General features: G+C 35.9%; 2 protein-coding genes across 2 annotated transcripts in view; one reads left to right on the top strand and one right to left on the bottom strand.

The window, feature by feature from the left end:
• Nucleotides 1–9,243, top strand: part of LOC102793022 (integrin alpha-M-like) — a 29,394-nt gene extending 20,151 nt beyond the window's left edge. The window contains exons 11-30 of the mRNA XM_087845444.1: nt 113–233; nt 322–461; nt 557–703; nt 796–1,008; nt 1,102–1,235; nt 1,885–2,027; nt 2,130–2,284; nt 2,403–2,528; nt 5,457–5,530; nt 6,596–6,737; nt 6,827–6,925; nt 7,002–7,081; nt 7,166–7,252; nt 7,359–7,428; nt 8,079–8,177; nt 8,268–8,348; nt 8,470–8,580; nt 8,725–8,838; nt 8,916–9,026; nt 9,202–9,243. Of these exons, the coding sequence (XP_087701570.1) occupies nt 113–233; nt 322–461; nt 557–703; nt 796–1,008; nt 1,102–1,235; nt 1,885–2,027; nt 2,130–2,284; nt 2,403–2,528; nt 5,457–5,530; nt 6,596–6,737; nt 6,827–6,925; nt 7,002–7,081; nt 7,166–7,252; nt 7,359–7,428; nt 8,079–8,177; nt 8,268–8,348; nt 8,470–8,580; nt 8,725–8,838; nt 8,916–9,026; nt 9,202–9,243 (2,289 nt within the window). The remainder of the gene's footprint in view (nt 1–112; nt 234–321; nt 462–556; nt 704–795; nt 1,009–1,101; nt 1,236–1,884; nt 2,028–2,129; nt 2,285–2,402; nt 2,529–5,456; nt 5,531–6,595; nt 6,738–6,826; nt 6,926–7,001; nt 7,082–7,165; nt 7,253–7,358; nt 7,429–8,078; nt 8,178–8,267; nt 8,349–8,469; nt 8,581–8,724; nt 8,839–8,915; nt 9,027–9,201) is intronic.
• A 1,504-nt stretch (nt 9,244–10,747) lies between these two features.
• LOC102793315 (serine protease 33-like) lies at nt 10,748–12,413 on the bottom strand. Its single transcript, XM_087845181.1, has 6 exons — nt 12,359–12,413; nt 12,183–12,203; nt 11,826–11,988; nt 11,290–11,558; nt 11,056–11,201; nt 10,748–10,978 (listed from the first exon to the last, which is right to left on the bottom strand). The coding sequence occupies exons 1-6, from the start codon at nt 12,411–12,413 to the stop codon at nt 10,748–10,750; spliced, it is 885 nt and encodes a 294-aa protein (XP_087701307.1).
• Between the last annotated feature and the right edge of the window lie 2,615 nt (nt 12,414–15,028).

The raw sequence follows: 15,028 nt of genomic DNA, 5'->3' as shown, positions 1-15,028 counted from the left end.
ATGTGCCTTTTTGGCAGTTTTTAAGTTCTAATGGCAAATACAGTTTAAACACAGTCCAGATTTTAAATGCAAAATAAATTGTATATAAAATGTTTATTTGTCTGCACTGTAGGGAATTCAGACGTCTATTGTTGGTGCAAACGAGTGGAGGGGAGGCTACGTGCAATACACAACAGGAGGCCAGAAGCTGAAAACATATGAGGACGTGTATTTGGAGCCTGACAGCTATCTTGGTGAGAATAGTTTGCAAAACAGACATAATTTAAAAGGAGGAATCAGGAATCTTAATCTGTCATCTCCTTTTGAAAACCTAAATTCTAGGTTACTCCATGGCGATTGCTAAATCCTGGTATGGCTCTCTGACAGTTGTTGGTGCTCCAAGATATAAACACAGAGGAGTTGTGGTCGCTGTTAACAGAGAAAACTTGAAAAAACAAAAGATTGAGCCCTTTTCATCACAGGTATGCATTTGTAGCAAGACAGATATGAATTAAATTATAATTTCCATAGAAATTATTATCTCAGATACAAAAATAATAATATCTTCCTTACACAGTATCAGACTGGGGAATATTTCGGGGCAGAGGTGTGTACCATGGACATAAATAATGATGACATCACTGAGCTAATCTTCATATCAGCCCCAATGTACATGGAGCCTGATAGAGAGGGAAGAGTTTATGTTTGCAGACTAACTGGTTTGGTAAATCACGGTTTTATTTACTGCAGTTAAATTAATCGGTTTATTTGTCAACTTTCTTAATGATCATAAAAAATTCACTCTCCTCCTTTCAGTTTGTGGAGTGTAATTTTGATGATCCTGTAGTACTAAGAGGACATGCAGCTGTCAAAGGAAGGTTCGGCTCTTCTCTTGCTGTACTGCCTGATCTAAACTCAGATGGATTCAGGGATTTGGCAGTTGGAGCACCTTTGGAGAATAATGGTGAAGGCAGCATCTACATATTTAATGGCGAAGGAAGAGGAAGAATCAGTCCTACTTACTCACAGGTACACAACATCAAAGAACTCACAATGATGACTAACCTCAACTATCAAGTAAAGTCAATATTTTATGAAATCTGATTAATTAAAATATTTCAGAGAATTACTGGCTCTGAGGTCCAGTCAGGACTGAAGTTCTTTGGCCTGACAATCAGTCAGTCATCTTTTGATCAGAGTGGTGATGGACTGCTTGACTTAGCGGTGGGTTCAAAGGGCACAGTTGCCTTACTGAGGTAAGTCCAGGTAATGGTCAAATATTTAGGTACATTCTAAAGTTAAATATTATAAGTCTGGCACATTTACAAATATATTTTATTAAAAGCTTTAATGATTTATGTTCAATTATTACACAAATCATTAACAATAATTTACAGCATTTCTTTTTTGGGGGGTTTGGGGTATGATTTAGACCTTCTTCAATTTTTATTAATTTTTTAGTTTCTGACTTTCTAGTGCGCCCCAGTGTTTCCGTTTATACTCATACTTACCTCTCTTACCTCTCTACTTATTTATTAGTTTATTATTTTCAGTTGTGTTTTGTTTCATTGTTTCCTATCTCCATCATTATCTGATGTTTTATACTGTCTGAGTCTCCTTCTTTTCCCTCTAAATAAATCCTATGATTTCTGGTTTTGAATCCCTTGCTTTTTTTTTTTTTTTTGAAAGTATTCAGCATTAAAGCTGCCTTTTCAGTTTAGATATCATTTCTCAGGTCCATATTTTCCCTTTCACACAGCTTAACCCAGAGAATTAGATAAAATCAAAAGTTCTCTTTCAAAACGGAAATTCTCCCCTTTAAGAGTAAGAAACCTCTGTCTGAACACGGCTCAGGCAGGGGCAGCCATCTGCCATGCCGTTCACATGTATTTTCTTACTTTCCAGATCAAGACCCATAGTAATGGTGAGAGCTGAGGTATCGTTTAGCCCAAACAAAATCCCTACACAGAATGTAGACTGCTCAAAACCATCGGAGAACACAGCTCTTATCTGCTTTACTATGACCAGAGTGTCTACAGTCGACACAGGTTAATCATCCTTCTCTCTTTTTCTCAATTACTGCACATCATTTTATTTTTAATGTATTTAAACTTGCAACATTAAAATCAAATTCTATTTCTCTATTTTAGCTCGAGCAAGGATTGATTACACTATAACACTGGATGCCACTCGGAAGCCTCCAAACAACCGAGCTTACACCAGTGGGAAACAACGAGAGAAGTCTGGATCAGTTGATGTTGACTTAGGAAGACACCAATGTTCAACTGTAAAATTCCTCATTGAGGTAAGATCTAATAGCAATCTTAAAATAAAGTCCTTAAAAGTCATTAAACTTAAGATTTTATTTAATTAATTTTACTTTTAAGACTCCTCCAACATTGAATCTAAACCTCTTCTTGCAGGCTTGCCCCGAAGACGCTCTCAACCAACTTTCCAATGAGCTCAAATTCACGTTTAATAGTTTGGCCTCAAACACCAACCTCAGACCAAGTCTTGCCCCGCAGGCCCAAACAACAGCCATTCATCCTGTAAGTAAATTTTTAAAAAACCTATTAATTGACCAAATGAGGCTAGTCTTTATGAAGTTATGAGAAACCTTTAGGTTTGCCCTTACCTTTACTGAATCCATTTTATTAAAGGCATGCATCTGACTAATGCTGCTTTGAGAGACTTCTGTTGAAGTTTTTTTTACAAGTTTATAAGCAATTCTACACCCCGGTCAAAAACATAAATAAGAAATATACTCTACATATAAGTTATAATATAATATGAATAAATGTACTTGCCCACTGGTTAATTACAAAACCATGTGAGGGGAGGGAACTCACAGCACAAGCTCCCAACCTATTATATGACTGTGCTGTATGTTATTATATATAATGTTATTTTTTTCCATAATGTCTACAAATGTCAAGAAGTCACAAGCAAAGTGAGACCACATCATAGTGATGTGTTACAGACAAAAATAGTATTTTACGTATTAATCACAACTTTTTACTTTTACCTTTACTTTCTCTACTCTACTTTTGCCACTGACGAGAACTTGTGCAGTTCTCACCTGCTTCAACAGTAGCAGCAAATTTGAACTTTCAAAAAAAGAACAAGTTCAAAATACACAAACCTTCACCTTATTAAAAGTGCTTCAGTCTAAGATCAGTTTCTTGGCTGTGCAGGGGACTAAGATGTTTTCCAGAAGTGGATGAAGAATATTAACAAAAATGTTGTTCCTGGTATAAAGTACCACTACTTGGTAAAACACACAAACTGGTTGCTGCTTATTAGCAACCAGCCATTGTTCCTCTTGGCCATCGGGCATTAATTAATGACTGATTGATGCTTGTTTTATTTTTGAATGCGGGTGGTGTGAAGGCAACCCGTCTACCTGCTGAGAATATTTGCAGAGTTATCAGATGACTTGATATCACAGTTACAAATCTTCTAAATATTACTGTCTCTTATAATTTTCGTATTTTTTTTTTATTTTTTGTTCATCTGTCAAAACAAATACCAACCAAAATATCAAAAAGTATTATGTCAGTGCCATACATTATTATTTATTATTAATTTATTAGTGAATTTTCAAACTGTAAATTACCATTACTTTTATTTGTGATGAAATAACCATCTCTGTGGTACCATTTGTTAACACATCTATCATATTGTTCCTCTGAGAACTGTAAATACATGTAGTATAGCACCTTGGAGAAACAGCGAAAAGATAACAATGACAAAAAGAATCTGCCAGGGAGAAAATTTAAGCTACAAATTAAAGGAGATCTATAAAAACACACTTCACTGTTACAGCAATGATATAAAATTTGCCAGACAATCCTACATCTCCCAACTGTTTAACAGTGATCAGTCTGCTTTTTTATTTTTCTTTCTCCCATCAATAAAGCAAAGGATGAACAACTTCATCCTTCCAAAACGAGACCAAGTGAATCTTTACACAAATAAATTTATCAACTTTGCTTCTTACTTACTCCAGAATAACATTTCTAATTTTAGAGATAATCTCTTAGTCTCTTGTAGTAATTTATCTGGCACCGCCTCAAATTCAAAACACCCAGGAAGCAGATAGATGAGCAAGTACAGATTTTCCTTATTGAACTGATGCATAAGTGTCATTATATTAGCAACAGCTCTTCTCAGACTGGCATTTTCCTTGTTTTTCTCAAATGGGCTGAAGATCAACAGTAATTCACAGAGTTTCAGTCTTAGTCCTGCTCAATCTTGACACTGTTGATCATGGTATCTTAATTCAAACACTTCACTATTCAGTTGATTTACCAGGTCAGACTGTTGATTACTTTTCATACTTAATACACTGAAATTTGTTTTAGGTCTACAAAAATGAACTGCAGTCTGGGGCTCCCAAAACATCAATACTTGGTCCATTACTCTTTAACCTGTGTATACACCTGTTTGATACAATCACAAATAGTGATGGGAATTGAATTAAGTGATTCTGATTCCATTATCAATGTCAATTATTGATTCAGTTCCGTATCGATTCACACTGCAGCCTCATTGGTTCTGACTGCCATGTGTCAATGTGTGACTGGTAGAGAGCAGACCCAAAATGCAGACACGGTGACAGGAGTGAGCTCAGAACAGCTTTATTACTGGAGTTGGGGGGGAAAAAAACACAAAAATATAAAAAACCCAGACTAAACAGACGCCAATAACTTAGTGAACTGAATGAACAGAGTACACAGAGGAGAGAGAATGAGGACAACGTGACAGAGATCAGAGGGAGACTCAGACAATAAATACACAGGAGGGAATCACGGCTGAAAGGAATCAAAAACATGATGCACAGAAGATAAGCGACGATCAAAATAAGACAAGAAACGCATTACACAACACAACGCAACACACATAATGTTTTGTGTTTACACTCAGTCTTTCAAATAGATGCAAGTAAAATTCAGCAAAAAATAAATAAAATCAAAGATTCAGCAGCACTAAGACCTGTCGCTCTTAAACCTGTTGTCACCTGTTTAGCACATTGACTGTTGGTTTAGCAGGAGAGGGGCGGGTGGAGGTTTGCCTGGTGCCGTAGTGGTCATGTCAGTGGAGGGACCCAGGGGTTTCTCTGTGAATTTCACATTCCTGTGGCAGCGTGCTCGGTGTTTGCTCAAATTTAAAGGTTAGTTTCTTGCTGTAGAAAGAAGTTTTCTTCCCATACACAGTGTACTGCGGATGCTAATGTTATTGTCACTTTTTATGGGATAAAACTTAAAGTAATGTAAGTACGTCAACACTTTAAACGCTGCATGGTCGTACTCTCTCCTGCAATTCATATTATCCATTGAATTTATATATAATGAAATATGCTATATAAATAACAGTTAAAACTGTAAATAAAAAAATAAAATTGGATGACCATACAACCACTTATTTAGTCTTTAAATAATGTATAATGTGTACTTTTATAATGCTCTCTTCCACAGTTAGGGTTTGAGATCAACTGTGGCACTGACAACAAATGTGTTGATAACCTGAAACTGGATTTCAACTTCACCAGGTGAGGCACAGTTACAAAACTTAAGCTTTCCTTGTGTGTCTCGTTTTCTTCAAATGTGTTATTATTTACTTGTCATTTAACTTGTCCTTATACAACCATCATTAATATTTCGGAAACTGGTGACACTCAGTTGTTATTTGTGTTTTGTGCTAACCAGAAAATATTAGAATGTTAACTGATTAAAAAGGGATGGTAAAAATATGTTCTCATTATCTTAGAGCAGCCATTTTTACTGTACTGTGAGCTGAAAATTTGCATGGTTTATCAAAGCTCAAAGTACATTATATTTGGTATATTGTGACATTAGTATGGCTGTAGTTAGGGCTGGCAAAAATGATAATCACGATTATTTTCACTGAAATTGAGATCTTGATGATTTGACGATATTTATTTAACAATGACAAAGTACTGAATAATGGCTTTAAAGATTGTCAAAAAATAATATAAAATAGTGTGCAAATACTGATAACAGTGCAAATGTTTGCAATATAAAAAATAAATGAAAAATGTAAACATCTATGTTTAGTGAACTTCAAAATACTGCATAATATTTATGCATACAAATAACCAAACATCAAGGCAAGCTGTGCAATGTACAATGCACAATTGCATCAAACTGACAGTGAGGTATGTCAATTTGTAGTGTTGGTCTGTGGTGCAGCTACAACACCGTAGCAAAGTTTACACACTATGTCTACTTGATCCACGTCTGACCCCGCGAACCCATAATGTTTCCACACCACTGAAGTCGTTTTGCCTCTCTTTTCAACCAATGGCATTCTTTCTTCAGCAGCCATTATTCTCTCATCTGCAAATAACTTCTGCTTAGCTTTCCGAGCTCCCCTCGGGTCCTGTTGTGACATGTGTTCGAAACGCAGAGAGGTGCGCTCGATTTGCCACACGGAGCAGCGCGAGAGTAAAGCACGAGGGAGCACGGCTCAGTCATTTTTAATGATCGTTGAAAGCCCAGATCGTAATTTAGATTAAAATCTGATTAATTGAGCAGCCCTAGCTGTAGTCTTGTTTTGTTTTCCCTTTATTCTCATCCAGCTTCATATTCCACAGATCCTCAGAGGTTAAAGTGGGCATTGATGAGCTTTTGAATGTCACAGTCTCAGTGGAGAATAGAGGAGAAAACTCCTACAACAGTCGTGTTATTCTCACATACCCAGCTGGACTCTCCTACAGGAAGTTCACGAGTCAGCAGGTAAAGCATCAGATTCAAGTCTGTATCAGTTCATCACTGATCTGCTGCTCTTCCAAAGAATCCAGCAGTCATTTTGTTTTCTAATAAAGGGAAGAAGTGAGTGCATCTCTTTGGACAGTGAAGATGGTTTATCACGAGGAAGGACAGACTGCACTATCTACAAGCCAATTTTCAAGAGCAAAACTAAGGTTTGTTTTTTGTACACTTCTAAACAGTTTATAAAAAAGATACGAGACAATTTGATCTCTCTCTATTTCGATTAAGGTTTTCTTCATTATCACATATGGGATTGAAACAAACAGTCAACTTGAGAGGGAGATCTTTGTCACTGCAAATGCCACCAGGTACTGTTCCTTTGGCACAGATACTCTTAATTTATACTATGGCTCCACAGATACAGAACCCTTTTCTTTTCTTCTCTCTTGCAGTGGAAATCAGGAGCATGCACCTACAAGTGAACTCTACAAACAGAAATCGATTGATGTGAAATACAGCATTTTTCTCACATTTGAAAGGTATGAACTGTTTTACTTGATATAGGGTGAATTATTTGCAAAGTAATACAACTTTAAAATGTTATCAAAAATGTTTTATTCATTATTATTTTATTATCATGTAAAGCTCCTTCAGCAGCCATAATTTGACCCCTGGAATGAATAATTCACAGGAAGCAGTCCAACAAATAATCAAGGTAAAAACATGACTTCATCTAATATCAACATTCTTTAAAAGTTCATTGCACTGTGTCAGTCCTGAGCCTAATGCTTGGTTGTGTCTTTCTGGTTATATGTTTTAACTCTTATTATTAAGAGGGTAACTTTTAGCAAGGTTTAATACTAACAAGCAATGAAAGACACATTTTGTGATAAAGATTTCATTACTGATCAGTGAGCCCAGAGAGCGAAAGCTGCTGTTTAATCCAAGTTAATGTTGAACCACTGTGGACATGTTGTAGTCATGTGTATCCATTCATATGCTTGTGACAACTGGTTATATAACACCAAATTGGCAGCACTCAAAACACAAGTTACATCTTTTATACTGTCTGTAATTTACTCTTTATGAAACAAATATTATAACATTCACTTTCTACTTTATAACAGCTCTCCAAATAATTTTTAAATCTAAATTACAATTTGTTTATTAACCTTTTTATGTTTTTGAAACTCCATATCAACTTTAAATCAACTGTCAAGATAATTTTCAATACATCAATTATTAACCATTTAATTAATTTTTATTTTATTATTATTTCACAAAAAACAAACAAACTATTAGTTAAAGCTGATTTATAAAATCTTAATTTTAACAGTGGTTATTTTTATTTTTTCTTTCTTTTAGATTACAAACTATATCAGAGCATTTAATTTCACTGTGGTGATCAGGGTTCCAGTGAAGCTTGGTGAAAAAGACATTTGGGTGGATTTGAGCAGCCTACAGGTGATTTATGTGTCAGACGTTTTAGCTGCTGACTTCAAACTGCATGTGTTAACATTAGGATTAATCAAAAACACTTAAAATTATTTTCAGATTGCAAACTGTCAGAGAGGAAATGATGAAGAACCACTTAACAAAGAATTTGTTGCTGAAATACAAAAACATAAAGTCGTGGTAAGTATGCTTCCGCACTTTTCCTGCTGTAATTTAACCTAATTCTAAATACGTGTATATAAAATTATATTACTCTGAATCACAGCTTGGTTACATTCAGTCTTCTTTAAATCACCCACAGGACTGCTCTGTAGCCACGTGCAGAGTGTTCAAGTGCAACACATTTATGGGAATATGGGAGAGTAGGATGTATGAAATTTCTGCCAACTTCAGTTCAGGATGGATAGAGCAGGTAATTGATGTGTATTTTATGTTAAGTGTTGTATTAGTAAATATTTTTAGAATTAAAACAACTGACTCCATATATATCTCTTCTTAAATTAAACAGCAATGCATATCTATTTTAGGCTCATCTCATTCTATTTTTTTTTCTTAGATTGGATTTCAATCTGCGAAATTCCTCCTAACCAGCACAGCCAGTCTGGAGTATGACAAAAACCAGTACATCTACTTTTCAGCGTGGACGAAAAACAATCCTCCTGTCCACAAGGTGATTACACATTATTTTCTCTCATTTAAGTTAACAAAATGATGAATTTTATTAAAATATGTTACCTCATCTCTTAGATTGAGGCAGAGATAAAAGTGTATTCTGAACCAGATTACATTAAAGAGATAATTGGAGGATACATTGGAGGTTTGGCTGTTACTGCTTTATTCACTGTTTGCCTGTACAAGGTGAGAAAGTCTATACTTCTGTTTTTTCAGTCACTCACACAGCTTCATGAAATAAGAGAATGCATGATTTAAATTTCTTAAACGTTGATTATTTTTTTAGTTCTTTTCATTATTCATGGTGCGACTCTTAATATGTGAATACAATCATTTTACACAATACATTTTGTCTTCCCAGGCTGGATATTTCAAGAGTGATTACAAAGAGATGATAAAATAAAATCAGGAAGAGGCAGAGGGTCCAGGTACGGATGGAGGTCCAACCACAACAGAATAAAAAAATATTCATTCACTTTACTTTCCTCAGCCACCAGACCTTGTATTGCAGATTTTTTTTTCTTTAGCTTTTTGTAGAATTAGTGACGCCCATATAGTTGACTGACTAAAGAAAAAAACGTTTACTGTGTCTGACATCATTCCCTCATTTACGCATTTTCTACTGAATGATGAGGTTCACAGTCAGAACTCAACAGGAGGCCACAAAATAACCTGAAGACATCAAAGTTTTACTTTATTTTACTTTAAGGAAATATCATATGTAGTCCTTTAGACTTATAGTTTTTTAGGGTCTGTCTGAGCGGGAAAATCCAATTGTTAATTAACTACTTAGATCACACAGGTACCTGAAGGCAAAATATCACAAGTGGACACGGGTCTCTAGAAATCATGTAGAAAAACAGAAATCATCAGGAATTGATTTCTGATGTATTATTCTTATAATTTGGATGCCTAAATGAAATAGACTGAAGGTTTAATGTAACTATATGAGAAGATGGAGTGATTATGTCCTGTGAAGTATTATAGTGGGAAATGTAAAATAGCTTATCAAGAATATGCTCATGACTGCACATCTAAATTTAACATTTTCTATGTTTATCTTTTTACAAACATCATTTGAGTATGATGAATGTAAATTTGTGTGAAATTAAAAACATATGCTTAAAAAGATTTAGCTTGAGAAAGAAATCAGCTGTAATTTGTTAAAACTGTCACTCATTATGTAAATTGCTTTGTTCATCAATAAACAAAATATATAATAATTGCTTCTGAAATATCTCAAAACATCATTTTTATGCTTAATCAACGTTTAATATAGTCATGATGTAATTAGAATTACATTTTGATTTTGTGCTTAAATTTACACCATTTTTAATTAGACAACAGCTTCAGAATGCACAGAACAGACATATTTATGTATAATTAGCTCACAGAAACATACCAAAACACTTCAAAATAATGAAGTTTTCTAGTTAGAAATGTAAACTTCTTTTGAAATGTTTATGTGAATTAGTTTTTTTCATTTTGATCTGAGCATAATCAGTACATTAAATAAATATGAATGGGTGGACAACAGGAACATGGAGATAATGAGGACAGCAAAAGGCAGCAAAAAGGAAACTCTGTAATCTGGTGAAATCTTTTAAAAAGTGCTGCAGGAGGTGATGTTTCACTAACAATCTCCTGTAAGAATGACCCAACTATCGAAGTTTTGGTAAAGATGTCAACATCTGCATGGCTCAGTTTACATCCACTGATTGTTACGACGGCAACTTGGAACCATGAAGACTCTGCTCTTATCTCCATGTGGATGTAAAACAGGATTCATAATCAGTGAGATCCAAACACACCCAGTCTGAAAGCTTTATACGCACAGATATATATATATAATTTATTTTTATTTATTTATTTTCCCCATTCATATTCAGACTCACTTAAGAGTCTTGTTAGAAACCAGGACAGATGTAGTTGCTGTCAGAGTCCAGCCCGCTGGAGATGAACTGCACAAATCCTGGCCTATTAGAGCGAATGCGGGACTTGATCCAGGACTGGTAACGGGACACTCTGGAGTAGACTCCTGGCAGATTGGGCCGAGCACAACCAAAACCAAAACTTACAATTCCAGACTGGACCCAAACAGAGCCCTGTTTACTCACCATTGGACCTCCGGAGTCTCCCTGTAGAGATGAAGAGGACACATCTGAGAATCTTTGAAACACCTGATTATGTAACCAAATGAGATGAGGAAGCCTACCTGGCATGAGTCTTTGCCTCCTGCCAGAACACCAGCACAGATCATGTTGTCTGTGACTATGCCCACTCCATTCAGGCAGTTACACTGTCTGTTTCCCACAACTGGCACCTCCACTTCTTGCAGCGTTTGAGGGAAGGGTAAGGCCACTGATGGGAAGAAAGATGAGGAGCTGTTTACACACAAACCAATGAACCACAGAACACATGAACACTGAAACACCAACAACAGCCTCACCTCCCTCCTTGACTGTACCCCAGCCAGTCACCCAGCTATCAGTGCCATTGTTGAACACACTCCCACTCGCTGCCAGGCACACAGGTCTGATGTAGTCAGTGAATCTGACTGGTGAAGAGACTTTGAGCAGAGCAATGTCGTTGTCGTAGGACTCACTGTCATAGTTTGGGTGCAAAATGATTTTGACAACATTTCTGGACACCTTATTTGGATTTTCACCCTGCAGGCTCTGAAGACCAAGAGAAACCTTCAACCCAGAGGGACTTGAACTAAAGTTATAGAAATGAAAAGAAAATATAGAAGTTTTGACAAAAAAATGTACTGTAAACATTTGTCATTATGCTGCATTTGAGCTGGAAGAGTAAGAAAGCTTGGGTCAGTTTTTCAACATTTATGTTCACAAAATGTTTCAGGAATTACATAATTTTTAGAATTCCCAATCTGGTATTTGCCTTTTTAGACAAATATTAGTCAAAGTCCTGTTCTAGGTGGATCAGTTTAGGTATAAAGATTAAACAGATGTTTGTGTTACTCACCCAGAGAAGCAGTGAGCAGCAGACATCACCCACTCTTTGTTGATGAGGGAACCGCCACAAAAATGTTTACCAAATATCTGCACGCTGACCTGCCACGGCCAGTATCCAGGTGGAGCATCTTCACCTCCCACTATCCTGCCGTTGAGTGGAGCAGTGCCACATACTGAAACAAAGATCAGCAGGATCAAACTTCAGAAGCAACATAAATCATTGTAGGAACACGGAAAACATTTTTTCTGTTTTTATCTGGATCCCTGTTAATTTTTTTATTTTAAAATACATAATTAATATTAAAAAAATAATAACTTTTAATAAATGATTTGGTTTTTTAATCAGAGAAACTGTTGTTTTACCTACCATCAGGCTGAGCATTTGATTCTAGAAAGAAACACAACAGGATCAGTGTTGTTCATGAGAGGAGACAATTTTGAGATCCTATTTTAAAAGGTTTTATGTGAAAATATATATTTGCATTTATATTTTCATTTAAAACATTTATGTTGCATGCACATGTTGGCATAAGCCTGACTTACCTGCTGCCAGGAGGCTCACCAAAGCAAATAAATGAGTCCACTGCCTCAACGCCATTGTGTAAATTCACAGTTCTTGTGTGTCCCTCTTTTTGTACTTGTCACCCAGCTAGCAGTGAGTGGCAAATATATAAGCAGAGTGTCACCTGCCACTATGTTTGCCCCGCCCATGTGCACACCCCACAGCCAGAAAACTGAAGCATTTCCTTCTACCCTTAATTTCTGGGACAAAGATTTAAAGACCACAGTGCAATTTAAAAAATATATATAATTTTTTTTATATGTCATATTTGTAATAAACACGAATATTGGCAGTAGTTTTCGTTACAGACTTCTGCCCTTTTTACAGTTCTGTATTTCTTTCCACATTAATATTCTTCTCAAAGTCATCGAAAAACCTCCCTGTGGATTGTGAACCAAATAAGGAGATTAAATATGTAAAATATCCAAAGACTGAGTCAGCGTCATCTGCTGAGATTGTGGTAAAATTCTGTACAAGTCAGTCAGTTTACTATATTGACATAAAATTATATTTCAGTGACAAAATATTTACTGGTTTTGTCATGTGTCTTAATGACTATCCAGTATCATGTTGTCATGATGTGACAACTATTTACATCACATTCAGAAAACATTATGACTAATTCCCTTTACACCCTAACACTAAAATTGTTTCTGTTAATTTTTTGCCTTGTCATGAATCATTTCATACTTCATGGTTACAAAACAGAAACATAATATCTATAGATGGTTATAAAATATATTTTTTAAAAGTCACCTCTGATATTCTAAACTGCCTGAAACCAAAGATTTATACAGATATAACCATGTTAAAATATTTTGTAAGATAACCAAGACAAATGCACCATGAGACTGAAGCAACTTTCTGCAGAGCTCTGAGACATTCACAATATCACCCAACAGATCTGGGAAGGCTATAAAGAATGGCCATAATGGCCAATGAAAGTAGTCTGATAGGCTTCTCGAAGTAACAAAGAACCTGGTGATCATTCCAACTAAGCTTCAGAAATCCTGTAAACAATCTCAGTGCAACACTCCAGCATATCTTAGATTTATGGCAGTGGTCAGATGTTTGGTCTCACTTCTGCCATGATGAGTGTGGCATCAATAATCAGCTGCTCAATACAATTCAGCATAACAGTGAAAGCATTGTGTTATAGGAATGTTTTTCAACTAATTAAAACCTGTTAAGACTGATCAGAAACTGAATGTAGAAATGCATAGAGACATTGTTAAGGTAAAAATGGAGCTCTAAATGTACCACGGGCCCAGAATGAAGGTCTTAAACTAAAGAAATCTACCGTAAAAAAGAAAGTTTCTCAATTGCTGGTTTTTGTCAGCACTCAGTTTAATGGAACTAGTGACTTTCACATCTGGAAAAAACACAATTAATGCTGAAAAGTATATACACATATGCTCCCATCCAGATGGCATCTTTTTTTTTTAGAAAAGGCCTTTCATATTTTAGCAAAACAATGTTTAACCACAAACTGCACTGATTACAAAGGCATGCCTTTGCAGAAGACGAGTCGAAATGCTGAACTGCCCTAGCTGCAGGCCAGACCATTCACCAACCCAAAACTGAAAATTTGGCCTATCAACCATTCCTTTAACGTTAGCTAGTAATGACTTCATGTAGTTCTTCACAAATAAAATTTTAAGAGAATTTTAATTTTGTTATCTACAGATCCTTTCATTACCATTTATTTAGAGTCTTTTTCTCCAATTGATCTGTCTGAGTTAATTTCAGTAATTACTTCCTCCAAACCATCAACATGTCTTTTAGACCCCATTCCTACAAGACTGCTCTAAGAAGTCCCACCATTAATTACTCCAACCAGTCTCTAATAATTAGATATGTACCACAGGCCTTCAAGCTGGCAGTAGTTAAACTGGAACTTATAAGGCCATCTTATAAGGCCATCTCTTGGCCCAGCAGTCTTAGCTAATTATAGGCCAATCTCCAACCTTGCTTTTCTCAGAAATTCTTGAGAAAGTAGTTATAAAACAGCTAACAGATCATCTGCAGAAGACTGACCAATTTGAAGAGTTTAAGTCAGGTTTCAGAGCCCATCACAGCACAGAAACAGCTTTAGTGAAGGTTACAAATGTTACAAATCTTCTTCAGTGTTCGATACCATTAGATCCTGTCGACCATAATATTCCATTAGAGTGATTAGAGCATTACAGCAATAGAGTATTACAAGTACTGCACTGCAGTGGTTTGTATCATATCTATCTAATAGACTCTAATTTGTACATGTAAATGGAGAGTCCTCTTCACACACTAAGATTAATTATGGAGTTCCACAGGGTTCCGTGCTAGGACCAATTCTGTTTATATTATACATGCTTCCCCTGGGCAGTATCATCAGAAGTCATAGCATGCATTTTTATTGCTATGCAGATGATACTCAACTTTATCTATCCATGAAGCCAGATAACACACAGCAATTAGTTAAACTGCAGGACCTGGATGACCTCTAATTTTCTGCTTCTAAATTCAGATACAATTGAGATTATTGTACTGTCCCCTGGAAATCTTAGAAATATGGTTTCTAAACAGATTCTTACTCTGAATGGCATTACCTTGGCCTCCAGTAACACTGTGAGGAACCTTGGAGTTATTTTTGACCAGGATATGCACCTTCA

This window comes from Neolamprologus brichardi, chromosome 8, assembly GCF_056152115.1.
Source record: "Neolamprologus brichardi isolate AB-2024 chromosome 8, ASM5615211v1, whole genome shotgun sequence".
NCBI classification, from domain to species: Eukaryota; Metazoa; Chordata; class Actinopteri; order Cichliformes; family Cichlidae; genus Neolamprologus; species Neolamprologus brichardi.
Note: the sequence above shows the minus strand (reverse complement) of the source record. Positions and strands in the feature narration are given on the sequence as shown.